The sequence below is a fragment of the Thunnus maccoyii genome, chromosome 20 (assembly GCF_910596095.1).
Source record: "Thunnus maccoyii chromosome 20, fThuMac1.1, whole genome shotgun sequence".
In the NCBI taxonomy this organism is placed as follows: Eukaryota; Metazoa; Chordata; class Actinopteri; order Scombriformes; family Scombridae; genus Thunnus; species Thunnus maccoyii.
This window is the reverse complement of record NC_056552.1, coordinates 5115894-5142189: the sequence shown is the minus strand read 5'-3', so window position 1 is coordinate 5142189 and position 26296 is coordinate 5115894. Positions and strand designations below refer to the sequence as shown.

The following is a 26296-nucleotide window of genomic DNA, read 5'->3' as shown; positions in this document are numbered from 1 at the left end:
TACATCAGATCAGTTTCTGGTGTAATCTTCCCATAATGTGAGCGGTTTATCAGCAGGATACCTCAGGCTTATTAGCAGCATTGATTTGACTCAGTAAATGGTGGAATGGATCAGCCTATAGCTTATTCTCATTAATTCAAACAGTATAGATTCCTCCTTGCTGCAAATGATCGATGTAATTAGCGGGAAAATCACACAAACGATATAAAGAATCAAGTGTGAAATTGTCCTTCAGCTTTCATTCATCTGCAGTAGATTACAGAGCAAGAAAAAAAAATCATATGTATGATTGTTTATCAGGAATTCTATCGCATATCTGATTGTTAATGGGTCCTATATGGTGAATTCATAAACATTTCATAATGAGAGATCCATATTTTATGAGCAATGACCGATATACCAGAATGAACCACGCGCCACCATCTCGCTAAAATGGACGCCAGCAACGTAAACACCATAATAACAGGTGAAGGTCGGGTTTGACGCCTATAGGACTCAGCATGTTAAAACACAAAGCCAAGATCTTGTTTACCTCACTCTAAAAAATAAACAGAGATATGATTCTTTATGTGCTCGACGTGTTTTCTTCCTCACTGCAGCAGCTACAGTATCCATATAAAGACGGTCGATAGATCGACATTGCTCACTTGCGCAGGATCCGAGCGTGTTCAATCCTTCATTCCATCACCCTCTATCAATCTGATGTCTGATCCCTCAATCGTGGAGGCGAAAATACAAAATATCAGCTTTGAATGTGACACCAGTGGAGTAAAATTAAAGGATTTATTGATCTTCTTCTTCTGTGATGAGGAGTTGTGTACATCGGGTGCTCTCCATGGTGCTGAAACTGAGCGTCTGCGTCGAAATGAGAACGCTGCCCATAATAGGCGGTGGCTTAAAAATGAAGAAAAAAAAATCCCCTTTTATCCGTTAATATCTCTAAATATCTCGGTGAATATGGCTGCCTATAGTTTCACGTCCTCTTTATGCCAATTTATTCTCATATTTCCCAGTTAAGACGCAGCTGCGCATCACTCTCTTCCCATTTCACATATAATGAATCCACCAAAAATCTGCAGTTCCGATCTAAACTGCTGCACATTCAGCACGAATGTGTTCCAAAAAAAATAAAACAAACTTACCAGATTTCCAGCTCAATGAGGAAAAATAATCGCGCTGTAACGATGATGCTCCGCGTCTCAAGCCTGTTTTTCCTTATAAAACGCGATTAAAACATAAAATCATCCCAGAGAATATAAATGCAATAGAGAGAATAATCCGAGGCGAGGCACACACACGATAAAAACACAAGCTTGTGGATGAACACGCCTGGTGTCGGCGGTGCGCAGACGATGGTGGGCAGTTGTGGAATGGATGCTTGGATGAAGATGTGCTCCTGGTCCTCCTGGCCGTGAGATGCGGATGCTGCGAGGGGCTGATGTTGTGTTGTGTCACACTGACTGTGTGAGAGGATGGTTGACGCAAAGGCGGTGGTGGGGCGCCGCTCTGCGCTCTGTGCGCGGTGCTGTTTCTGCTGGGGAAACAACTCCGCCTATAGCCACACACAACAGGCACTCGAGCACACTGAACCCAGTGAACTCAGAGGATGTTTTTCTACATAACATATGGCATCATCCCCACCAAACCACCAACATTCATTTGTAAACACTTAAATATGAAGTGAGCTGGTAGTCATAGGTTTCTATAAGCACCCCAGTTGCTTAGTCCTTTGTGTTTGTCCTATTTGAATCCCCTAGCTAATAAGGTGTATTCTTAAATTACTCTCCAGTGTGCATGTGAACCTTAATGATATATATTTTTTCCTTTTAGGAAAATAATCCCCTTTGACCACATATACTAGCTATAAACGAAAATAGTCTAAATCAGAGTTCCACCATGTGCTCTTTCTATATAAACTACGCTGCAGTTACATTATTTTAGCCTATATGGTTTCACAGGATTGTGTCCTGCTTTCCCACCAAGAATACAGTTCTGCACAAAACATTGCACAAATTGAAATTGAAATTTGTTTCATTTTCAATTCAATCTTTTTTTCTTTTTTTTAAAATACTGGCACTAAATATTAGCTGTGGGAACGCGTGGGTGACCTGCTCTATGATAACAGCCTCTACCTGTAACCTATATGAGTCACAGGCTACAGCATGATCTGTGCAATAGTGACGCTGATATTTACAACCTTATTTTAGTCACATTTGGGTTTTTTTTGTTTTTTGTTTTTTATGAGTTGTGCTGTTAGATACAGCTTTGAGGACTGTGATTTTGATTCCATCCGTCCAATTAGAGAATTTATAGATTTATATGTATAGCTGTTTTTATGTAAAGAATTTTAGAAGCAATTGTTCTAATGTAGTGATTCTTGGTGTATCAGCCTACGTAGATTCAGTACAACTAAATTGGTGTTTTTAAATAGCCTACATCTTCTGCAATGAATAACATTGCATGGGATAATAATAACAATACTACTACTACTACTACTACTACTACTACTACTACTACTACTACTACTTCTAACAATAAAATATGTTATTAATAATAATAATAATAATAATAATAATAATAATAATAATAATAATAATAATACATTTTATTCTCTTAATACTTCCATAATACAACCCTGTAATCAAATGCGTAGAAAAGGGAGCTTTTGATACATTTTAAATCTGTTTACTCTGTTTTACCTGCATTTTACGGTGTCTTTGCACTAATGTCCTGTTTTATAGTCTATATTGTTTTTTGCACCACAGTCTTCATCTCTTGCACAATTATGTTATGCACAGATTGTTCAGTTTATATCCTTAACGTTTTATGTCGTGTATTTTATGTCTCGCACTGTCTACCTGTTTAACATGCAGGCAGTCATACATACCAAATGTAATACTGGCATGTGGATGGACTGACAATAAAGAGAGTCTAATTTGAACGACCTATTTTCGGTAGGACTACATTTCCCAAAAAGCCTCAATCCCGACATGCAAGCGGCACAGTGACGTCACATACGCTAAGTAACGTAGTGCCCGCACGTAATTCTCATTCAAGCAGCATTTGAATAAGGAAGATGGCGGCTGCAGCAGTGGTTGAGTTTCAGAGAGCTCAGTCTCTCATTAGCACGGACCGCAACGCCTCTATCGACATTCTCCACTCAATAGGTAGGTGTTTTGAAACGGATATTTCCCCTCTGTCCACCGGGGTTTGTTATTTCTCGGTCGGTGCTAGCTGGCGAGGTGTGCGTGCTAGCCGGAGCCGGCGGTGCTCCGTGCTGACTCACTGTTGAATGTAACGGTAACTGGATGTTAGCTTGTTAGCTCGTTAGCTCCTGTGCTAACTTTAGGCCGGGCCGTGAAATGTGTTACAGCTATCAGTAATATTATGTTTTGGACAATGTATTTGGATCTTGTGATGCTGTGTCTTTGTAATAGCTAACTGCTATTAGCTCTACTTGAGACACTCACGTTAGCATAGTTACTATTGTGGCTAACGTCATTAGCTTGTTGTCAAAAGCCTCAAACCATCTTAATACCACAGTGAGAAAAGCGAAGAAAACTTTATGTTTTACTGACAACGGGACAAAATATAAGTGGTTGGCCAAGGTTTTCTCGTGTGTTTATGTCTGCGTATACTAATGACAAATGGGACTTTCATTACTATGAACTGTAAACAGTTCCCACAGACATCACTGTCCTCAAACTGCCTTGTCACACTAGTCCAGTAGCTGTCAGTGGTGGTAGAAGTATTCTGATCCTTTACTTAAAGATCCCCTCCAGACATTTATGAGGAAATATAGAAATACTCTGCTTGGAACAATAATGTTTTTTTTCCACAGACACAAAAAAGGACAATTACAGTATAAAAGTCCTTTAAAATTATATCCACTGCTTCTCTCTATGAATATGTTTCATTTCAAAAGTTTAACAGCTGGACTCAAGATGTCTCCTACTTCACTGTAAAGTCAGTTCTTAGTGTTTTGTACACTGGAGGCTTGGAGTTTCCACATCACACTTGTCCAAGTTGAATATTGGACCAGGATTGGCTTTCAAAATAGTTGTGATGTCACAAATCCTACCTGTAGACACAAGCTTTAAAGTCAGATTTTCAATGAGCAACAAGAAACTTTCCACTTCCAGCAGTTGAATGTAAAAACAGCCTTCTAGTGTCAAACTCTACACAGCGAAGCTCAAACATCCAACTGTAGGAATGAGAAGAAAAACATTTTTAAAACTGTTTTACTTCAAGTAAAATTAGAAATACTGTCATCTAAAAATACTCCATTGTAAGTAAAATTTCTGAATTCAAAATGTTACTTAAGTAAAAGTACAGAAGTATTATCAGAAAAAGTACTGTTTATGCAGAATGGCTTATTTTAGAGTGTTATATTATATTGTTTGTTTTTATCATTAACAAATACATGTAAGAGTATTTTAATGTTGTAGTTTATCAATGTGTAGCCAGTTTCAGATACTTTGAGTAGATTAATAGTAATAGTGCTGCATCATATTATATCATATTATATAAGAGTATCATACTTTATTTATAAAGCACCTTTCACACAAACTGCCCAAACAATTTTTAAAACAGAAAAGAGAAGATAAGTTAGACTATTAGAAGATATTATTTTATGTAAAATATTAATCTGAATTTTAACTAAAGCTGTCAAATACATGTAGTGGAGAAAGTACAATATTTCCCTCTGAAATGTAGTGAAGTGTTAGTAGCATCAAGTACAAGTACCTCAAAATTGTACTTGAGTAAATGTACTTAGTTACTTTCCATCGCTGGTCCTGCTACACTGTTTTTTCTCCCAGATGTAAATAATTTTTAACCTAACATTTAGTTCTTTGTCACAGTGATTATTTGATTAATCTATTTTTTTAAAAATCAGATTTATTTATTATATTTATTGGCTAAGTAGCAAGTATAAGGAATTCAGTGTGGTCCAGATGTCAACAGAGAGCGAGATATACATGAACTTTAAGCAATAAACACAAACATAACAGTAAGAAAGGGACAGAAAATGACAAAGATTCTGTGGAGTGGACTATGTTTATACATATTGAAATGATAAAACCATGTGTGCGCCAAAAAAACACACTTTTATGAGACATTCGACAGAAAGTCACTCCACAAAAATTTTAAGTGGTGTAGATCATTTATCAGGCATAAAGCCAAACATTCACTGCTTCTAGCCTCTCAGATGTGAGGATTAGCTGCTTCACTCTGTTTTACAGTCTTGTAAATTGAACATATTTTGGTTTTGGACTGTTTATTTGACTAAAAAGCTATTTTAAGACCTAACTTTGGACTTTGGGACATTGTTATTACCATCATTCACCCGTTTCCTGGCATTTTATAAAGTAAGGCATATGATTCATCAATAATGTGAATAAGCCTTAGTACGGCTACAACTAATGATTATTTTCATTATCAATGAATTTGTTGGTTATTTTCTCAATTACACGATTAGTCACCTGGTCTGTAGAATATCAGAAAATGGTGAAAAGTGTTGATCACTGTTTCCCAAAACCCAACATGACATCCTCAAATGTCTTCTTTTGTCCTGACTGACAGTCCACAACCCTGATATTTAGTTTACTATCATAGAAGACTAAATTAACATTTGAGAAGCTGGAATCAGAGAGCTTTTTCTTTAAAAATGACTAAAAATGATTAAACAATTATTAAGATATTTGGTGATTAATTATCTGTCAGTTGACTAATTGCTTTATAAAGTAATCATTGCAGCTCTAATCTGTAGCTGTAAGATTTATGTGTGGGTTTAAAAATAAATATGAGAAGTAAAATAATGGTTTCCAAAGTTTAAAAGTCCAGAAACCATACTTGGTATGTTGAATTAATGTCTCACTATAGTTCTCTGCCAAGTATAAAATTCACAGGTTGCATCATATTGGAGGATTTAGAAGAATAAAAAGTTTCTAATGTGAACTTGTTGTCTTTCTGTAACAGTGAGGAGAGATGTTCAAGAGAACGATGAGGAGGCTGTCAGGGTTAAAGAACAGAGCATCCTGGAGCTCGGGACTCTCCTGGCCAAGACAGGACAGGCAGCAGGTAACGTTTCAACTCAACAGTATAAATGAAGTTTTCATCTAAGCCCAGATCTACTTGAACCGTCTCTTACTACTTATACTATAAATCTCTGAAGTATTTCTGATACATTTCCTTTCACGGCTGTCTCCAGAGCTGGGGGGTCTGCTGAAATTCGTCAGGCCTTTCCTGATCTCTATCAGCAAGGCCAAGGCGGCCCGGCTGGTCCGTTCTCTGCTGGACCTCTTCCTTGACATGGAGGCAGCAACAGGGCAGGAGGTTGAGCTGTGTCTTGAATGCATTGAGTGGGCCAAGGCCGAGAAGAGGACCTTCCTACGACAGGCTCTGGAGGTAAGGAGGATTAGAACAGGCTTGTGGGTGCTTTTGCAGCAGCATAAAGAGTGCAAAATATTATTAATTCCATCATTAAAGTGTTTTCTGAAAAGACTGAAATATCAGCAAGCTTCACTGCTGGGATTGGGCAACAGGGCAGCATTTTTACTGGTCACCATCATCAACTGGCAACAGCCTGTCTGTAAATAGAATAGATCCTCATATTGCTGGATCCATTGCAATAACTTATAGCACCAATTATGCCATTAGAGGTGAATTATTTGCATTATGTTTGACACCTTGATTGCTGAAGAGGCAGAAATATAAAGATTTTTCTTTAGGTTATTTAAATCGGCCAATAATTATCCACATAGCCAACAGCTGATGCATTCGTCCTCTCACAGAACTCCACTCTTCAGCACAGTTTGTGATTAATGATAGTGGAAACAAAAGCGATATCACTAAACATAAATAGTTGCTGCAAGGGAGTCGTATCAAATTTAACAAGTTGTGACTCATGAAGTGGGAGATGCTGTGATTTGATCCACATGCCAGGAGATATGTAACACAGTGTAGCACTGTGGCAGTACTTTGGGTTAAAACCAAATGAAAATAGGAAGCTTGATAAATATAATGAAGCAAATGTATAAAGTTTGCCCGAAGAAAGTGACAAAACGAGGTGCTAATACTAATAATAATAATAATGCTAATACTGATGATCCTCCACATGCTGAGATCTATGATGACATCACCCTGCTATTGCAGCCAAAATGCTGCTTTGTGGCCAAAGAACTGCCAGCAGGTTCACACTCACAGCCAGGAATATCTGGAGATTTTGGCAGAATTACAAAATACAGGATCAACACAAGATTTCATATTGGCTCCGAGAACTCTGACAACAAAAATCATCATAATGAAACTGGCGTGTATAGATGAGTGAAAGCTGAGAAGACAGACGCTCTTCTGACAGGCCCTAGTTTGTTCTGAGACGCTCATCACAGGACTGCGTGTACTATGAGCTCAAGCTGTGAGAGGAGACCTGATGTATGCAGAGGAGATCAACCTGAAAAGGAGCAGCTATTAAGAATGTGCTTTGCATTTCAAGGCCCATGTCTGTGTTAAATCCGTCTTTGACAATTTAGACAACATAACATCATGTTGAAAATATCTTATATTGTAATAACGCAATGCTCCAGGATACTGCATTTTGATATGTGTTAAGCTGAAATTATAGTTCGTCATTAGAGGGTGTGCGCGTGGGCTCTTTGCGGACATCCGTGTACCTGTAATTAGTCGTGTTCCTGTAGACGGCGATCTACTGCGCCTGTGTGGAACATATATCCCCGAGTGGACCCCAGAAGGTAGTATAAACACTACCCGGACTGTGGTGTCCGAAGCCGTCCGTGTGCGCGTCCGCTCGGGAGTATAAATGAAGCTTTAGAGTTAAATTCCACCTTTGAGAACAGTTAGTTCACCTCCTCTATCTGGCACTTAATGTCAACAAGTATTTCTAGGAAATGTAGGAGCTTTCTCTGTAATTTGGTGTGTTCTTTCAAGACGTGTGTGGGTGGCATTTCAACATCTCGCTATTTGCCATGAATTGCTCATGATGATTGACATTTTAAAGAACCATGTAACCAGTTAAATGGTATCACCTTTTCACACTGTATTTATTAAATGACTTCATCTACATTCATTGTATCGGGACTAATAACCCAATGTTCCATCATACCTGGAAAACGATTACAAAAATAGGAGTTTATGGGATATTAAACCAGATTTCATAAAGGTGAAATGTTTCCTGCAAAGATTGTTTGTGAAAGTTATAATATATGTTATGTTTTGTCACAGTTATTGTGTAAGAAACCTGAAACAAAGAGCCGTGGTCGAGCTTACTAATGCTGACTGTAAAACTCTAAAGCACAGAAATGCATCTGTCACACACATGTCACACATGTCTTCCATCAGACGGCTTCATGATCAGAAATGCAGTTGAAACAGGTCAATACAACGGAATAAGTCCAATCTAAGGTTTATGTCCTTTTGATTTTATTGATTATATGATCATAATTTATATTCTGTCCGTGATACCTGTAGGAGCTCTTGTATAAGGCAAAAGATGAAGCACAGCTGCTCTCCGACTGTCTAACAGAACTCTTCTCTCTCCCTCAGGCACGACTGATTTCACTCTATTTTGACACCAAAAGATACCAGGAGGCCTTGGCGCTCGGTGAGTGCTTAGAGACTGAGAGACTTTTTTTTTTTTCTTTTGGTATATTTCAGCATCTGTGTTCTAACTTCACAGACATAACAAAAAGGCTGACACGACTATTGGCCCCCGACTTGTTTATCAAACATGAATACCACACAGATGTCTTCTAGTCCACGCAGCACAACACTTTCAAGAGATGTATTTTATTCTTGCAATCTCATTCCAAGTTGCTTTTATGGACATTTGTGCTGCCTGGTGAGAAATAACGGCACACATCAGGACTATAATTGTACATTTACCTTCTAGCTGTTTACAAACCGTTATTGCAACAGTTAACACGCATGTCGTTAACTCTCCCTCATAACTCTTTCCCTCAGGCTCCCAGTTGCTCCAGGAACTGAAAAAGATGGATGACAAAGCTCTGCTGGTAGAGGTTCAGTTGCTTGAAAGTAAGACGTACCACGCTCTCAGTAACCTGCCCAAGGCCCGCGCAGCCCTCACCTCAGCCAGGACCACCGCCAACGCCATCTACTGTCCTCCAAAACTCCAGGCAGCGCTGGACATGCAGTCAGGTCAGAGGTCTTCACTGTCCGTACTCACATGATGCGTGCGTTACCAGATAGCTGGGGTTTAGTAGTATCACAGAGCATATTAAAACAGAGTAAAAATAACTTTCAGATACAGTGATTCAGTTTTTGCATTGACTTTATTGCCGTTTGAGAAGCTCTACCATCAGACACCTTAGTAGGATAAAAGAAACCACACAATGCATTTGGTAATAACATTTTTTAAAAGGCCAACAGATGTGATTAATAAACTTAATGATGGCCCAGTTCCATTGTCCAGTGAGCGACGAGCGTTCACAGTAACACAGACCTGCAACTGGCTCCCTTAAAAGGAACACAGGCATTGTTACTGTTATTAGTTACACCTGTGCTTTTCTTTTTTTATGACATGTCAAAATGTCTTCTGTGTGAAAAAGTCTTATTAGGTTTGTGCTACTGCTGGGTCAAGTTATGCTTCTCAGGTTCATGGGTCAGGGAAGTAGCAATGACTCGTCTTACAACCTCCGTATTTGATACAAGACTCATCTGGAAATGATTAAATTCAGCTTGGTCGTACGTGTAGTTTATGAAGCAGCAACTCTGCAGAGATTATTCGCTACCACTCCAAACATCTTAACCTTAACAACTATTAAAACAAAGACATCCTGTACTGAACAACAGAGAGAGAGAGCGGCGTCTTCATCCAAGGGTTCATTTTCCTGTCTTAGTTGAGGAGAGAACTGTACAGTCGACACTCGAACGCCTGTCTTCACCCCTGAATCTGCCAGACCGCGCTGTCTTTACCAACTACCAGCAGTCAGAGCACAAGAACGGAAAGGATTATCTGTGTAGAATATTCATGCGATAGCGTCTTTCACATTATTCTGATTGCTTGCGTTTATGTCGGCAGAAAAAAGTAGACAATCCCAGTGAAAACTGGTGGTGTGTGTGTGCATGTATTATCTGCCACAGTATGTATTTAATGCTACCACTGGGGGGTGCTACAGTGTGAAATGCACACATAGCATTAGACACTGGATAATGGTGTTTTACTGTTTAAAGAGTTTGATCTCAGTGTTGTGATCTTTTGGTTAATCTGATTTAAACTTATGATCAGTTTTATGGCGGTTAGTTATCACATTTTTGTGGCCATCATGTTGCACCATCAGTAGGTCTTACCTTTACACAAAGACTGTATAATAACATTATGACTCAGTCAGAACCATTCATAAAGTAACTTTCCTCAACAGTGAGTGTGACTCAGCTCATTTCACAATGATAACCATCTCAAAGTCACACAGTTTGTGTTCACCAGTCTGTAGGCGGAAGAGCTGTGAGGCTTTGATAGAATCTTGTAGTGACTTAACAACAGCAGCATGAACTGGAAACACAAGCTTATGTTTAATACTGCAGTAATGTTCAATTTTATTATGAGTAAGTTGTCCTTGTCAGGCGACATCCAGTGACATCAACACGGCACCAAAGTTTCTAAATGACTGTTGTGTAGATAAGCGAGACGTTTAATAGACTGAACACTCTATTGCTACAGTGTTTTAATTTCAGCCCTGCAAGTTTCTCCAATCAGTGTCGACACTTTGAGCTTTCAAGGTGACTGACGCAGTTTGTTTTTGGCCGTAGACGGTAACTATCACGCCGTGTCGTCTCTGTTGTTGCAGGGATCATCCATGCAGCAGAAGAGAAGGACTGGAAGACGGCCTACTCCTACTTCTTCGAGGCCTTTGAGGGCTACGACTCCATTGACAGCCCCCGAGCCATCACAGCGCTCAAATACATGCTTCTCTGCAAAATTGTTCTCAACTTGTAAGTAGCACTCAAAACTCGGTGTACAATGTTTTACAGTTTGAACTTCTATAGCATGGCCTGGCATTGTTCATTTCTCTTTCAGACCAGAGGAGGTACAAGCCCTGATCAGCGGTAAACTGGCCCTGCGATACGCCGGCCGCCAGGCAAGGACCAGTCATTTTCTACTGGTAGCAGATCGGGCAGAGCAGCAGTGTTAAATATTGACAACATTTTTTTTTTCCTGGAAAATGCTGCTGTTGAAAGTGGTTTAAACCCAAATGACTGTTCAAACTATTAGTTTTGTTTGAAGTAAATGAGCAGCTTCTAGTGTTTAACAGCCCTGGTTTGTTTAGAAGACCTCCTGAAACACCCTGTGAAGTAAATAAACTACTGCGTCTTGCAGTTTGGTTGACATTTTGTGAACATTGAAAGATTTTTGTAGGTATTTCAGTGTTTAGGAATATCAGTATCAATATTTAAAACTGACTAAATCATTCAAGAAGTAAAACAACTATTTGATAGACATCTCAGTGTTGTACAGGTAAACAATTGAGCTTTTTTATGACACTATTTTCTTTTTTGTGTTTATCCCTCCAGACAGATGCACTGAAATGTGTCGCCCAGGCCAGCAAGAACAGATCATTAGCAGACTTTGAAAAGGTACGAATCCTTTTTGCACAGATTGCTTCGCTGTTGAGTTTTTTTGTTGTTTGTTGTTTTTTTTTTTTAAGTGAAAGTTTTGCGTCTTCCAGGCCCTCACAGAGTACAGAGCGGAGCTGAGGGACGACCCGATTATCAACACTCACCTGGCCAAGCTGTACGACAGCCTGCTGGAACAAAACCTCATCCGAGTCATTGAACCGTTTTCCAGAGTACAGGTAAAGAAGCTCCAAGGCTTATTGTATGGAACTTACCACAATCTTTTCTTGTACTTCAGTGTGGTGTCAGTTGTTTTGTGACCTTGTCCGGACTTAAGACAACCATATTAATCAGTCAGTAATTTAAACGTTGGTTAATCAGTGTTTACTTGCTGTTATCATTAATGTGTTTTGGTCCACACCGTATTTTAGCATGTATGCTTTTTGAAAAGGTGAAACATAACAGTGGTGCATTATGTCCATATTCTAAGTTAAATGTGTATCTACTATTGTACTTGTTTGTTGAAATGATGGCGCTCAAGTTTTAGTAAGATAAAATAATTTTTATATCTTGTATTTTTTTTTATAATAATAATAATAATAATAATAATAATAATAATAATATCTTTATTTATATAACACCTTTTAAAAACAAAGTTTACAAAGTGCTTTGACAGACAAAGCAAAAAGCAAAACAACGCAAAGCAAAGACATGAAACAGAAAACAATAACAGATCTGACCTTTTAAAAAGATGGTGGCCGAAGGCGAAGAAAGACAATAAAGAGATGATAAAAAGTTTAAAAGAAAGATGATCTAAAGACAACATTACATAAAAGCAAGTCTGTAAAAATGGGTTTTAAGAAGTGATTTAAAAGAAGCTACTGATTCTGCGGAGCCTCATCTCCTCAGGCGGGTTGTAGCTTGGAGCTTCAGACCCAGACGTGTTTTAAAAGTGATCAGTAAAATCTTAAAATCAATTCTAAAATGAACAGGGAGCCAACGGAGAGAAGCCAGGATCGGGGTGATGTGATGTTGTCTGTTAAAACCAGTAAGAAGCAGAACTGCTGCGTTCTGAACTAGTTGGAGGTGGAACAGGGATTTTTGTGTTGTACCGGAAAGGAGGGAGTTGCAGTAATCTAGTCTAGAGAAAATAAAAGCGTGGATGATTTTTTTCAAGGTTTGAATGGTGGAGCATCGGCTTAACTCTGGAGATGGTTCTGATGTGGAGAAAGCAGGACTGGACAACTTTGTTAATGTGTGGTTTGAAACTTTTTAATTTCCCTCTCCTTCTGTTTTCAGATAGAACACATATCAGGTCTAATCAAACTCTCAAAGGTATGTATTTAGAGTGTATTATGAGTGTTAAAATCACCATCATCTCTTAAAACGCGTGTTTGTTACAAATGTGTTTTTCTTTGCAGGGGGATGTTGAGAGGAAATTATCACAGATGATTCTGGACAAAAAGTTTCACGGTCAGTGGAATCATCTGTTCCTGTAAAACAGATATAAGAAATACGAGCTGTATGGGGAAGAGCAAAAGCCTGAAGTGTAAATTGAAATGTATTTTTCTGACTCTGCTACAGGAATCCTCGACCAGGGTGAAGGTGTCTTGATCATTTTTGAAGAGCCTCCAGTGGACAAAACATACGAAGCAGCCTTGGAAACAATTCAGAACATGAGCAAAGTCGTGGATTCACTTTACAACAAAGCCAAGAAGCTGACATAGGTGAGAATACTTTAGGAAGTGAACACAAACTGCCCTTTAGCTACTCAGAGGTCAAGATTAATGACATTTTTCTGTTTATATGTACAGTATGTAATTTATTTTGAAACATGGCTTTCATGCTCTTTTTTTTTTGTCTTTGTTCATCCTCAGAACAGATTGCCACGGCAGTGCGATGGAGGAACTGTGTGTGTTTGACCAGCGTGTGTAACATTTTAAGAAGGGGACAAGGGAGAGCAACGAATAGTCCCACAAACTGCAACAAACAGGATTCCCCCATCAAACTCCCCCCCATCCCCCCCTCCTTCTCTCCCTCAACGGACAATTTAATCACTTCTCTCTCTTCTTTTTTTTTTTTTTTTTGTTTGTTTTTTCTTTTTTCCTCTTTTAATTTTGATATCTCTTCAGGATTCTGTATAACACTCAGCGGCCAAATCAGGCCATCAGGGAATATTGTACAACCACAATAAAAAGATTAAAAGGATTTAGAATACATATATGTTTATATCTGCTATAAGGTTGGGCTTACCGAGCCTTAAGCTGTCTCTCCACTGCAACCTCAAAGGTGCAACATTGACCTCTGCAGCCTCGGACTCTGCTACCGAACCGCGTACGCAGAAAAGAGGCGTTCTCCTTCTTCTTGTCCATATCTTTCAGAAGCACACTGTTCAGTTTTTGGAAGGTTGGGATGCTCCTTGGGATTCTGAATTTTGGTCAAAGAGCTCCCTCTAGCTCTTTTTTCTTTCTTTTTCTTTTTTTTTTTTCTCACCATATCAATGCCAACAGTTAAGTCCCCACTGTATTTCAGATGTGTATTAAACTCACTTTATTTGGTTTTGGTTTTGTGTTTTTGTTTTAAGAAAAAAAAAAAAAAAAGAATCAGATGGTTGCCACATGTCTGCCCCCCCCTCCCCCCACACTTCCCTGCTTGTGTACGTTTATAGAACAGACAGGATGCCATTTCACCACCAGTGCCACTTTTTTCGGCGCTTGTTTGCCTCAGCATTTGGGTGCAATATGAAACCAGAAGGCAGAGACGGAGATGTATTCATTGCCTCTGAGCGTCTGTGAACTATCCCTGAGTGAGCATTGATCCATTGTTAGTTCCTAGCACTAGTGTGGTATGCTAGTAACCAAACAATTTGTATGGTTTTGATTTGGTTTTTTTGATTTTTTTTTTTTGTTTTTGTTTTGTTTTGTTTTACTCTTATAAAGACATTTTCAAAAATAAATATTTTGTATTTTAAGGATTTTGTCTTGTCTCTTGCAAAAAAACCCAAAAACAAACAAACAAAAAAAAAAACAGATTTGACCTGGCAACTGTTTCATTGGTCAGCTATAGTATTTCAGTTTTACAGTATCAGGGTGAGAAGACGGGTTTTTGAAATGCACTTAAATAATGAGAATGTGGCCCAGAAAATGTAAACACTACTTAGGAGAAAGTATGGGTGTTCAGGCAGTCAGCAGTAGTGCTTTTAACCTGGAAATTGGCCAACAGGTATATGGATGTTAACACTATAAAATACAGAAAATACCCACATGAGCCTCTTCCTTCTGCTGCTATATTTGTGACTAATTTGGAAAAAAATAACTTCACATCAAAGGGCATTAAATCAGTTTAACTGACAGCTTTGGATTGTTTTTTTTTTTTTTTTACACAAGCGGTGTAATGTTTACTTGATGTGTCAGCCTTGGGTGCAGACATGATTTTTACTGTGAAACACTTTCTCTGGTTTGGGTTTGGTCTCATCACAAGAGATACAAGGAAGGTTTAGTTTTACAACCCTCTTTCCTTCCCATTTATCAGATTTCCTCATACCAGTGTTCAAAGAACAACCACATCTGCAGGATTTCTCCTTCTTTTCCTCTCAAGATTTTTTTTTTATGATGATAAGCACAATTGTGTCATTTTAACTGTAGCTGCCGTGCTCGTGCAGAAGAAGAAGAAGAAGCATTTCCAAATATTCAAATCTAAATATTCTATCACGAAGAGGAACTTTTTAGATTTCATGACCTTCACTTGTTTACAGAGGTACAGCTTTTACTGTGACTCTTTCAACATCCACAATAAAGAGATTAATTTGTCTCTAATTCAAACTAAATGTTTTTCTATTATTATAATTGCATGTTCCTTTTTAAAAAAACATTTCAATATAGGTGTCAGCCATTCACATGCTTCATTTTTTCAGTATAGATTAATATCAAATGTGCAAATGTTCATTGCTGACAGACTGGTATTGTTATCTGATGTTCAACTGAGTTAAAATGTTTCTTTTAAGCATCTCATCATTTAATTTGACCATGAAAACAGAGGCCTACTGTATGTGTTCATGTGTTAGGTAAAAAAGACACATGTTCCATTTTTAAAGCTGACACCTGACAAAAAAATGGTAAAAGGTCTGGCAACAAAAGTTGCCAAACACTTACCATCAAATAACGGTTAAAAAAAAAAAAAAAAAAAAACCTTTCTAAAGAGAATTAAAAAAAAAAAAAAAAAATACAGATATTTACTGTAGACATTATCTGCATTTTTACAGTCCAGTAAAAAAATATATAAAATATTGCTAAAATGTTAAACAAATATATAAATCTGCACAAAAACATGAAAAACATTGCAGAAATACCTTTAAATTACCTAATTTAAATAAAGGCTTGTTTTATACAGTATTCTTTTGTAAATTTATAGAATTATTCAGTTTATCTTTAAGGCTATCCAATCAAAGCACAGATTTCTGGATGTAAAACACAAAAAAATTATGTAAAATTATGTTCAAATTACCCTCCCTTAACACCCATTAAACATATCTTGAGAGCTTTAAGCTTTAATTGTATGTGATTATCTTATCTATTTACAGTAAATTTCTGGTAAATATTGGTTTTATACCGTACAAAAAAAATAGGATCATGTAAAAATGGCTTAAAAACAGAATTTCATAATCTTACTTCATATAAACATTATTTGAAAGTAATTACAAGCAACTATCCAATATATCTACAGACTTTTACGATTAATCTATGAGATTTACTGTATATTAACAGTATTTGATGGTAATTACAAGCAACTATGAAATATATCTGTCTGACACTCTTCTACAGAGGGATATTTTTTATATATTGTGTGTACACTGCCATCATTCTTCAGAACCTGCCACTTATAGGCTTTTTGAGGCTAAAAACAGCTATTGTATTTACAGTGGTATGAAAAAGTGTTTGCCCCCTTCCTGATTTTTTTTTTTTTGCATGTTTGTCACCTAAATGTTTAAGATCAAAACAAATTTAAATATAAGACAAAGACAACACAAAATGCTGTTTTTAAATGAAGGTTTTTATCATTAAGGGAAAAACAAAATCTAAACTTACATTGCCCTGTGTGAAAAAGTGATTGCCCCCTAAACCTAATAACTGGTTGGGCCTCCCTTAGCAGCAACAACTGCAATCAAGCGTTTGTGATAACTTGCAATGAGTCTTTTAAAGCGCTGTGGAGGAATTTTGGCCCACTCATCTTTGCAGAATTGTTTTAATTCAGCCACATTGGAGGGTTTTCGAGCATGAATCGCCTTTTTAAAAAGGTCATGCCACAGTATCTCAATTCAGGTCAGGACTTTGACTAGGCCACTCCAAAGTCTTCATTTTGTTTTTCCTTCAGCCATTCAGAGGTGGTGGACTTGCTGGTGTGTTTTGGATCATTGTTCTGCTGCAGAACCAAAGATCGCTTCAGCTTGAGGTCACGAACAGATGGCCGGACATTCTCCTTCAGGATTTTTTGGTAGACAGCAGAATTCATGGTTCCATTTATCACAATAAGTCTTCCAGGTCCTGAAGCAGCAAAACAGCCCCAGACCATCACACTACCACCACCATATTTTACTGTTGGTATGATGTTACTTTTACACCAGATGTAATGGGACACACATCTTCCAAAAAGTTCAACTTTTGTCTCGTCAGTCCACAGAGTATTTTCCTAAAAGTCTTGGGGCTCATCAAGATGTTTTCTGGCAAAAATGAGACGACCTTAATGTTCTTCTTGCTCAGCAGTGGTTTTCGTCTTGGAACTCTGCCATGCAGGCCATTTTTGCCCAGTCTCTGTCTTATGGTGGAGTCATGAACACTGACCTTAACTGAGGCAAGTGAGGCCTGCAGTTCTTTGGATGTTGTTGTGGGGTCTTTTGGGACCTCTTGGACGAGTTGTTGCTGCATTTTTGGGGTAATTTTGGTCGGCCGGCCACTCCTGGGAAGGTTCACCACTCATGTTTTCGCCATATGTAGATAATGGCTCTCACTGTGGTTCGCTGGAGTCCCAAAGCTTTAGAAATGGCTTTATAACCTTTTCCAGACTGATAGATCTCAATTACTTTCTTTCTCATTTGTTCCTGATTTTCTTTGGATCTCGGCATGATGTCCAGCTTCTGAGGATCTTTTGGTCTCAGAAGCTGGACATCTTTGGATCTCGGCATGATGTCCAGCTTTTGAGGATCTTTTGGTCTACTTTACTTTGTCAGGCAGGTCCTATTTAAGTGATTTCTTGATTGAGAGCAGGTGTGGCAGTAATCAGGCCTGGATGTGGCTAGAGAAATTGAACTCAGGTGTGATAAACCAGTTATGTTCTAACAAACACTTTTTCACACCACTGTAGGTCTTGATGCACAACATATTGGTGTTGGGGCTACATATCAAACCAAATGGTGTCCCCGAGAGCCTTGCAATTCGAAATGTTGATGGGCAAGTAGTCAAAGATGAGTAGACAAAGAGGGAAACAGAGCTATAAAACTAGAATTTTAATAATAAAGACTGACCAAATTCAAATTCTTAGCATCTTATCACTTATTGTTATACATGAAAATACTTTAAATCTTACTTCTGGTCATTTTCATTGAGTTGTATTTATAAATGACCAGTTTGATAACACCTAAACAACGTGATGACATGTGATACAAGGAATGCTGAAAGCAGGTAAACAACCTCACTGTGACTGTACTGTGAATTGAAGACCTAGATATGGTTTCATATTGTGAGTGTCGCCTCAAAATGAAATATTAGAAAGCACATTGATAACCTAAAGTTCCTTTACAAGAGTTTCAAAATGCCTTAATGTGATACTGAGCTAATTTAGTGAAAATTACAAATTACAATAAATAATTTGTGTACTTATTGCAAATGTGTTGCATTTAATTACCACCCATGATAACATGATAACAATACACATCCCTTATTTGATTTTAAGGGGGAAAATATCATTTAACACATTATTTCTTTAAGTTAGCCGGTATTTATAACTCCCAGACATTTAGCATTTTAATAGACTTTTAAAAATGGCAGAAAGGAGGCACAATACACAAGTAAAATTAACTTTATTTCATGAATTGTTGCATTTTTTACTGACAGAATTTGATCATGTTGTGTACATCATCACTGGTGAATACAAATCCAACAAAACAATACCACAAGTGTGGTTCATGTGTGCACTGTACAAAGATTAACCATCTCTTCTAATCATCCACAGGAAAACATGTATTTAATACACTCAGGACTCAAAGTGTATTGGATTTTTTTACTTATTGTTTTCTATAAGTACACATATTTTGTCATGCTTTGATAAGACATCTGGCATTTAACTGTGTGGTGTCTCTCTTGTTCGCTGCATTCTTTCAAACAGATGAATTAGGCCAGACTGTGTATGTAATCATTAATATAAATTCTCAAATTCATTTATTTGTAAATTTCCAATAACTGTGAAGACCCAGCTCCATGTGTGTCTTAGTCCTGTGTTTGGCTGTGAAAGTCAGTCTTGGTAGGTAAAGTTAGCGGTTCAGACAGCAGAAACTGCAGCAAAAGCATTCAAGGTGAGCGACACTCCATCCACAGCTGTCTTCCCTGCTGTCTCACAAGCTCTCTACTCTGGTCCTCTGGAAACTCTGTAATAAAAGAAAATGTTTTGTTAAGTTTAAAACAGATGTCTTAAATAAATTAAGTAAATACAGTGTGAATCTGTTAACTTAAACTTTTGCTACACATCCCTTCACAGAAGCCGGTGTGGTGGTGTGAGTGAGTAGACCTGAAAAACACTGAGGCAAAATTCCCTGAAAAAGTCCCAAAATATTGTCTGTCTAGTCTAGTAGAGCCACATATGTAATGCTAGATTGTGCACCAGCAAAGGTTTAATAAGAGAACTGTAATACGGCTGCTAAAACTGTTCAAAAAAGACTATATTTGTTAATTGTGTTGTAATTTATCTGTACTTCAGCACATTGGCTTTGAAATGAAGTTGGACTCACCTGTACATGACGTCGGTGTCTGCAGCGGCTCAGTGTGTCTCTGTAACACACGCTGCGTTTACTTTGAAAATCCCTGGGTTGGTTCCGCTGCCTTTCCGTTTTTCTTTTAACATAGTTTTATCTCGAAAGTGTGTAAAATAAGTTATGAATTATGTTCATTATTTAGGCCGGCTATTTGTTTATTTATTTAGTATGGCTCTCCTTAAATTGAGCTGCGGCCAACACGCTTCAAAACCATACAAAACACGTAACTTTTACTTTGAAGGCGCGCTGTCTCTGTTTCCGGCTCTCGACTCTCTTGTTTCAATTTTCTTTGTACAAGTTGGACAATGGAGAAAGCGGACACTTAAGCGCGCTGAATTGTATTTTACTTCTAAAGACAATGAAATCTGGAAATACCCCGAAAAATGGGGTTTTTCATTATACAACGTGAACAACTGCAAATTAATTATACTTCATGCACGTATCGGCGAAGGACCATAACTACGTTTCATATAACATGTGGTATAAAACTTACACATTATAAACATTTTGATACCAGAAAGGAAGTTGGCAAGCATGATAATTTATCTGTTTCCATTCTGTCAGTCTGTGACCAGGCTTGAACTGTACTTACTGGACCTAGAGTTCCCTCTACTGGTCTTTGACTGCAAATATGATGGTGACTCTCCAAAAAAGATAAAGCAAGAGATACTGCACATTATGGATATTCGTTCTGACATTGGATGAAACTGTGAAATTGAGTCACCTCCCTTGATTGAGATGGAAATGAAGCACTGAAGTACTCAACAAAGTGTTTAAGTTCTGTTGCAGTGAAACAGGTTGAGCTGTAGTGTAATGACATAAAGATAATAAAGAAAGTAATATAATTATAGTCTAGGAGAGATAAAATCACACAAGTCAGTTAAAATCAGGTTTAAAAAGGTGCGGTTTTAGCTGACCTTAAAAAGAAATGACACAAGTATCTGTGATTGTTAACGGTCATTCATTCCACAGTTTCAGTGCCATGACAGCAAATGCAGAGTTACCTTTGTAACAAGTCTTGACTTGTGAGAAGAGCTTGTTCTGCTGACCTAATAGGCTTAGCAGGTCAGAAAATTAACTTGAAGCTAATCCATTTAACAAATTTTGTGTGTGTACTCTGGAAGCAACGGGAAGCTAATAAACAGATGCTAAAATCAGGGTTAATGTGTGTTTGTGGTTCCAGTTAAGATCTGGGCAGCTGCATTTCGGACCAATTACAGATAATTTAGTGTTGGTGTCTGTTGGTAGAGAGACAGTAATCTACACAGGATGAAATAAAGGAATGAATAACTTTCTCCATCTGTCAAGGTTGGGAACTACTGACAGATACAATATATTACATTTTATAAACTTGTGTTTTTTATGTAAAATCTTAATCTGAAAAGTAACTAATAACTATAGCTGTAAGATAAATGTAAAAAAGTACATTTCCCTCTGCAGTGTAGTGGAGTAGAAGTATAAAATGCTGCTAAAGCTGTTCCCTTTGATGGATATTTAACTTACTAATATCATTTTCTATCATTTTTCATTTAATTATCTACTAATTGTTTTCTGCTAAGAAATCTGATGGGATTCTGGATGCGTTGACTTGGCATACCGGCCTCCAGCTACTGGCATCCAAAGAAATTTGGGGATTATCCAAAACTGATTTTATTGTAACCTCAAATGAACAGGCTCCGTCCCACATGAAGGCTGTTCAGGATGGCCAGCTTTTGATTGTTATTATTATTATTATTGTTATATTTTGTTATTAAAAATGAAAAATGAGTAAATACATTTTTAAAAATCAGTACAATAATAATAACTAACTTTATTTATACAGTAAGTACTACAATTAGGAAGTAAATTCAGACAATTAAAATGAAGTACAATAAAATAGTATAAGATTAAAAATAATCACCCGCCAACAGCATTCTGTCACTTCATTTTGTACACAAATACCAGACACTGCTTTATTGTTCACAGTTTTTTCCTGCAGTCTTTATTTGTATGTTCTGTCATGACAGATTTCTCTTATGTGTTAATGTATGTTAAGGGTTAATACATCCAGACCATAAAAAGAAAGCCTGTTTCATCAAGTTGTGCTCATTTGTCACATTTTAAATGTGCTCAGACATCATAAATCATAACTCAAAAGGTCTCTCTTAAGCCTATAGTGAAAAGACTGTGTAATGAATTGGATATTTATTACCAACTGCCATGAAGAGTTCTTTCAGATGAACAAGTGTGGGAGGTTTGGGCTTCATCTAAAATGAGTCATGATCAGAAGACATATGGACTGTCTGACAGGTGTCTGTGGCTGCTATTCTTTACTTTTCAGATCTTACCAGATATTCAGGTATTTCACCCAACAACACCCAACTGTGGGTGCAAGGAGTACTTTTCCATCTTCTGCCAAAGTGATCATCAGAACTTCACATTTTAACATCACATTAAACAAAAATATTTCTGTATCTCAGTTTATTTTACTGTAACTATCAAATTAAAAGTGAAAACTATGACATTACATCTTCCTGCAGGTAACTCTTGAAAACAGAGCACAGACACACCTACTGTAACCTCCTCAGTGAGGTGTGACGGTGTGTCTCTGGGAGGGTGTGACTTCATACTTGTCTCCAAACCAAACTCCGAGCTGGTTTCAGAGGACTCTCTGCCTTCCTGTGTGTGTGTGACATAAAGCAAAGTAAGTGCATTTATTTTGAGCTAATCAGGCAGGATTCATCAAAGCTAGAATCATTTTGAAAAACAAACATCTAATAGTTATATAGAGGATAATTGTGTGTAATAACTGACAGTAGAGATGTCTTTAGCACTTTATTTTGTGTTGAGATTAAATACTCTGCTGCAGCTATGTAATGATGTAATGTTTGGTGTCCTGGATGTATCGTACATGTGTCTAGAAAGGTTGTCTGCATGCCTTTTCACATCATATGTCCACAAGATGAGATATAATTCTACCTGATGCTATTTAATGAAGAACCTTCATAGCAGTTTCTACTGAAACTATAAAATCTACGATAATGATAACAGACTTTGATCAATTTCTGTTGTTCACAGCTCTTTCCTTTCCCTCTGTCACTTCCAGCTGCCATCACCATGCCTGAGACTGCAGAGTCGCATGCCGTCACCCTCACCACCAACCGCAACTGCACCATAGAGATCACTAATGTCAGCACTACCTACTGTCTCATCAACCCAAAGTAAGATTCAGACAATGTGGGACTTTATTCAAATGCAAAGCTGCTTTGCTTGATGACATATTGATTTTCTTTTTTTGTGTCTGAACCAATAAAAACTGAAATATGCTTGAATCCATAAAAGCATGACTGCATCTACTCTCCTCTACCCTCCAGGGTCTACATGGAAAGTGGCTTCTGCTTCAGCCCTCCTCAACCCACCGTGCGCACCAACAAGACCGAGGTGTGTTCCTTCACCAAGGACGACAACACGGCATCGGGTGCTGTGGGTGTCTTGACCTACGAGCTGTTTGACATGCACAGGCGCCACTGCAACGAGCTGATTGCCGTCATGTTCTCGGTGCCGTTTGATTATAACTTCTACAAGAACTGGTTGGGGGTGGGCGTCTTTGAGCACACGCGAGCCTGCGACGAGAAGCTGTATAAGCTAATGTACAATGATAAGGATTTCACCAACTTTGAGCGCCACGCGGCCGATGGCTCAGGTGTGGCTTACAAGGGAAGGGTGGTGGACGTGAGGGCCTGCATGTCTGATGAGGGCAGGGCTATTGTTAAACTGGAGGTGTATGATAAGATGGGCAGATGAATCTGTTTGTACTGAGTGACAATAAAAATGGATGCATTGTTGTTGTTGAGAGAACACAGTTGATGCAGATATTCCTGAAAACTTACAATGTCTGTCATTCATGTCATATGTGGGTGCTTTAAACAAATAAACAATATAATTGATTTCTTGTCTTTGACGTTTTTTATTTAATTTGAGCAGAAAACATCACAAATTATCATGACAGTGTAAAACAAAATCAAGTTGTACATCTTTTCAGTGTACATAACATGAATCATACTTTGGTTAAAATTAATACATCAAACATGTTAGACTACACAGCATGTTATATGGAGGTATTGCATGTTCGTTTCCACATGCAGACAGCAAAAGCAATGTCACAATCACAGAGACAGAAGGTGTGGTGCATAAGGAAGCACTGAGGTATGAGAAAACGTTACATAAAGGTGAACAAACTTGCTTCAAGCATGGCAAATAATAGTATGAAAACAACAAAAAAAATGTTGTTATTGTTGGCTACACCCTATCTTCATTCCTCCTCATACAGAACATACCTGATGTGAAGACAGGACAAAAAGTTTGAGGCATGAGTGACAGGGTGTGTGGATGTGGGCGGGTACAGGTTTGGGTGGAATTTAGGTGTCACACATTCCCCGACAAGAGTGATCTAAAGAGAGAACTCAGTGTCTCAATTCAGGCATCACCCGAGCGAGCAACACATCTGTGATCCGGGCAGGTAAGCCACTTTGTTCCTGTGCTGTATTTGGGTTTTACTGGGTGATTCAACTGACTTAAAACTGTGCATCTCTGATTATTATAGGCACTGTCTGCATTGTGATAAAGATCTACAGTTAACACTTCTTTACACCTCTTGTGCTGTCACAGCCTTTACGAGAAACAACATGAGTGAATCAGCAGAGGCTTTGGCGGCTAACCTCACAAGCCGAAGAAATGTCACCATCGAGATCACCAACCTCACTAATAACTACTGCCTGATTGACCCCAAGTAAGTGCAAAATTTAAATGAGAAGACCCAACAGTGGAGGGCTGTAAGAAATAACTTGTGCAGCTTAACTAAATCTTTATCCAAATAAGTGTACCTTTCTATTATTAAATCTTTGCTCTTACTTTTCATCTTTTTTGTGTTTTTGCCTTTTTTTTTAAACAAAAGGGTTTTCCTGGACAGTGGCAACTGCCACAGCCCGCCCCAACCCACCGTGCGACCACTGAAAACCGAGGTGTGCAACTTCAGCAAAACCAGCGCCAAAGCATCCGGTGCAGTGGGTGTTCTGACCTACGACCTGTTTGAGAGGCAAAGCAACTCTGCTAAAGAGACAGTAGCGATAATGTTCTCTGTGCCCTACGACTATAACATGTACAAGAACTGGTTCGCCGTGGGGATCTATGCCAAGGGCAAAGAGTGCGACGAGAGCCTGTTCAAAGAGATGTATTACAACAAAGAGCAGAAGGGTTTCATTCGAGAGGAGGCCCATGGCTCCGGGCTCACGTTTGAGGGCAGGCAGCTGGACATCAAGGCCACCATGTCCCCGATGGGCAGGGCCATTATGAAGGTGGAGCTGTGGGACAAGCTCTTCACCCCACAAATGACACAAAGCCATTACTGAGCTGTTATGCAGATTCATCTTTGCCAACATAATCCTGCCTGACACACCGATGTGTAGTGTTGATATGTTTAAACCTTTGAACACTAGTGCTTTTGTGCCATCTGTTCACTGAATAAATCCTTAACAAGTCTGACATGACAAAACATGTGTCTTAGTGATCCCTACAAAAAATAAGCGTCTTGGTAAAGCTTCAGAACAAGTTAATGTTTGTCTGAACTTGTATTTGTTCTTGATATGAACCACTGATATAATTTTTACTTATTTTCTACTTGTTCAGACTCCACAACCAGTGCCTTATGCAAATTATTGCGATAGAAAATAGATATAGTGAGGTTTCTGTTTTGTATATAAATCAAAAGAAAGATTATTGACATTATTTAGTGAATCATAAGATAAAATACATGCTGATATACAATAAATTACAAGATAATGAGGTCAGGTGTTTCTCGGAGGCAACAACAGATCTGAAAAGCTGAAACTTGATGGTAAAATCCCTCCAGCTGCAGAGTTCAGGCAACAGAGGCTGGCCGTCACTCAGCAGTTACATATATTGCATAAGGACACCATCTAGTGGTCAAAAGTATTTGGTGCATGTACGGCTGAAAATCTGCAGCTGATTGATTTTCAAACAATGACAGTAAATTAACAAAAAGAGAACCATTATATCTATATTTTTACAAGGTCAGTTTTTAGACTAACATGATCAATTCTACTCTTAAATCAATTGATTCTTTATATGTGGAGATATATAGATCATTTTTCTGTATGTGGCTGAGTTTTTACTAAGCTGAGTAAAAACTGTGTGACTTTGACAAAAGAGACCACGTTTTCCATTCGATCTCCTATCAACAGTCAGTGTTTGTTTGCAATGTGTTTCCACAAAAGAAATTCAGAAAAGAAAGTTTTGTTAGTCAATTGTAAATTAAATTCACCAAAATGATCAAGACATTAGCTGAGTCTTTTGCTTTTTTTTTTTTTTTTTTACCACTTGAATACCGCCTTTTTTGTAAGTTTCTTTTGAGGAAACACATTGCTGTCCTTTTTTCTGAAGGCAGAGCATCCAATAGAAGGTCAGTACATGAGAAGTACACCTGTTTCCTCTTTTGAAGTCAATGTTGGTTTCTTTAAACCATAACCACAATCTTTCCCATTCCTAAAGGGGACGTATCATGCATATTTCCAGGTCTATATTTTTATTCTGGGGCTCTACTGGAATATCTTTGCCTGATTTACAATTCAAAAAACTTTATGCAGCCCTTCAGTTAAGCCTCTGTCTGAAACAGGCAGTTTTAGCTCCTGT

The 26296-nt window shown here is 38.1% G+C and overlaps 3 protein-coding genes across 5 annotated transcripts; all 3 read left to right on the top strand.

Annotated features, from left to right (window-relative positions):
* Positions 1-3046: 3046 nt before the first annotated feature.
* On the top strand, positions 3047-14148 carry psmd11b (proteasome 26S subunit, non-ATPase 11b). Of its 2 annotated transcripts, none has more exons than XM_042398459.1 (13): positions 3047-3167; positions 5980-6081; positions 6212-6408; positions 8563-8620; positions 8980-9174; positions 10824-10968; positions 11054-11114; positions 11548-11610; positions 11703-11828; positions 12889-12924; positions 13011-13062; positions 13174-13316; positions 13472-14148. In XM_042398459.1, the coding sequence occupies exons 1-12, from the start codon at positions 3077-3079 to the stop codon at positions 13314-13316; spliced, it is 1269 nt and encodes a 422-aa protein (XP_042254393.1). In that variant the 5' UTR covers positions 3047-3076; the 3' UTR covers positions 13472-14148. The 2 variants fall into 2 exon arrangements, with proteins under 2 accessions (XP_042254393.1, XP_042254392.1); XM_042398458.1 differs by having other exon boundaries at positions 13467-14148.
* Positions 14149-17933: 3785 nt separating this feature from the next.
* LOC121887127 (DELTA-sagatoxin-Srs1a-like) lies at positions 17934-23535 on the top strand. Of its 2 annotated transcripts, XM_042397707.1 has the most exons (5): positions 17934-18263; positions 21930-21947; positions 22129-22292; positions 22695-22809; positions 22963-23535. In XM_042397707.1, exons 4-5 carry the CDS (start codon positions 22706-22708, stop codon positions 23390-23392), a joined length of 534 nt encoding a protein of 177 aa, XP_042253641.1. In that variant the 5' UTR covers positions 17934-18263; positions 21930-21947; positions 22129-22292; positions 22695-22705; the 3' UTR covers positions 23393-23535. The 2 variants fall into 2 exon arrangements, with proteins under 2 accessions (XP_042253641.1, XP_042253640.1); XM_042397706.1 differs by lacking the exon at positions 21930-21947.
* A 41-nt stretch (positions 23536-23576) lies between these two features.
* On the top strand, positions 23577-26153 carry LOC121887217 (DELTA-actitoxin-Afr1a-like). The gene is made up of 2 exons (XM_042397865.1): positions 23577-24377; positions 24543-26153. Exons 1-2 carry the CDS (start codon positions 24274-24276, stop codon positions 24994-24996), a joined length of 558 nt encoding a protein of 185 aa, XP_042253799.1. The 5' UTR covers positions 23577-24273; the 3' UTR covers positions 24997-26153.
* Positions 26154-26296: the final 143 nt, after the last annotated feature.

Bases quoted from the DNA above. Each gene is read 5' to 3' on its own strand.
- psmd11b (XM_042398459.1), top strand. From the start codon at position 3,077: ATGGCGGCTGCAGCAGTGGTTGAGTTTCAGAGAGCTCAGTCTCTCATT. The intron at 11,829-12,888 runs GTAAAGAAGCTC...TTCTGTTTTCAG, and splicing joins AACCGTTTTCCAGAGTACAG to ATAGAACACATATCAGGTCT. The intron at 13,063-13,173 runs GTCAGTGGAATC...ACTCTGCTACAG, and splicing joins TCTGGACAAAAAGTTTCACG to GAATCCTCGACCAGGGTGAA.
- LOC121887127 (XM_042397706.1), top strand. From the start codon at position 22,706: ATGCCTGAGACTGCAGAGTCGCATGCCGTCACCCTCACCACCAACCGC. The intron at 22,810-22,962 runs GTAAGATTCAGA...TCTACCCTCCAG, and splicing joins TACTGTCTCATCAACCCAAA to GGTCTACATGGAAAGTGGCT.
- LOC121887217 (XM_042397865.1), top strand. From the start codon at position 24,274: ATGAGTGAATCAGCAGAGGCTTTGGCGGCTAACCTCACAAGCCGAAGA. The intron at 24,378-24,542 runs GTAAGTGCAAAA...TTTAAACAAAAG, and splicing joins TACTGCCTGATTGACCCCAA to GGTTTTCCTGGACAGTGGCA.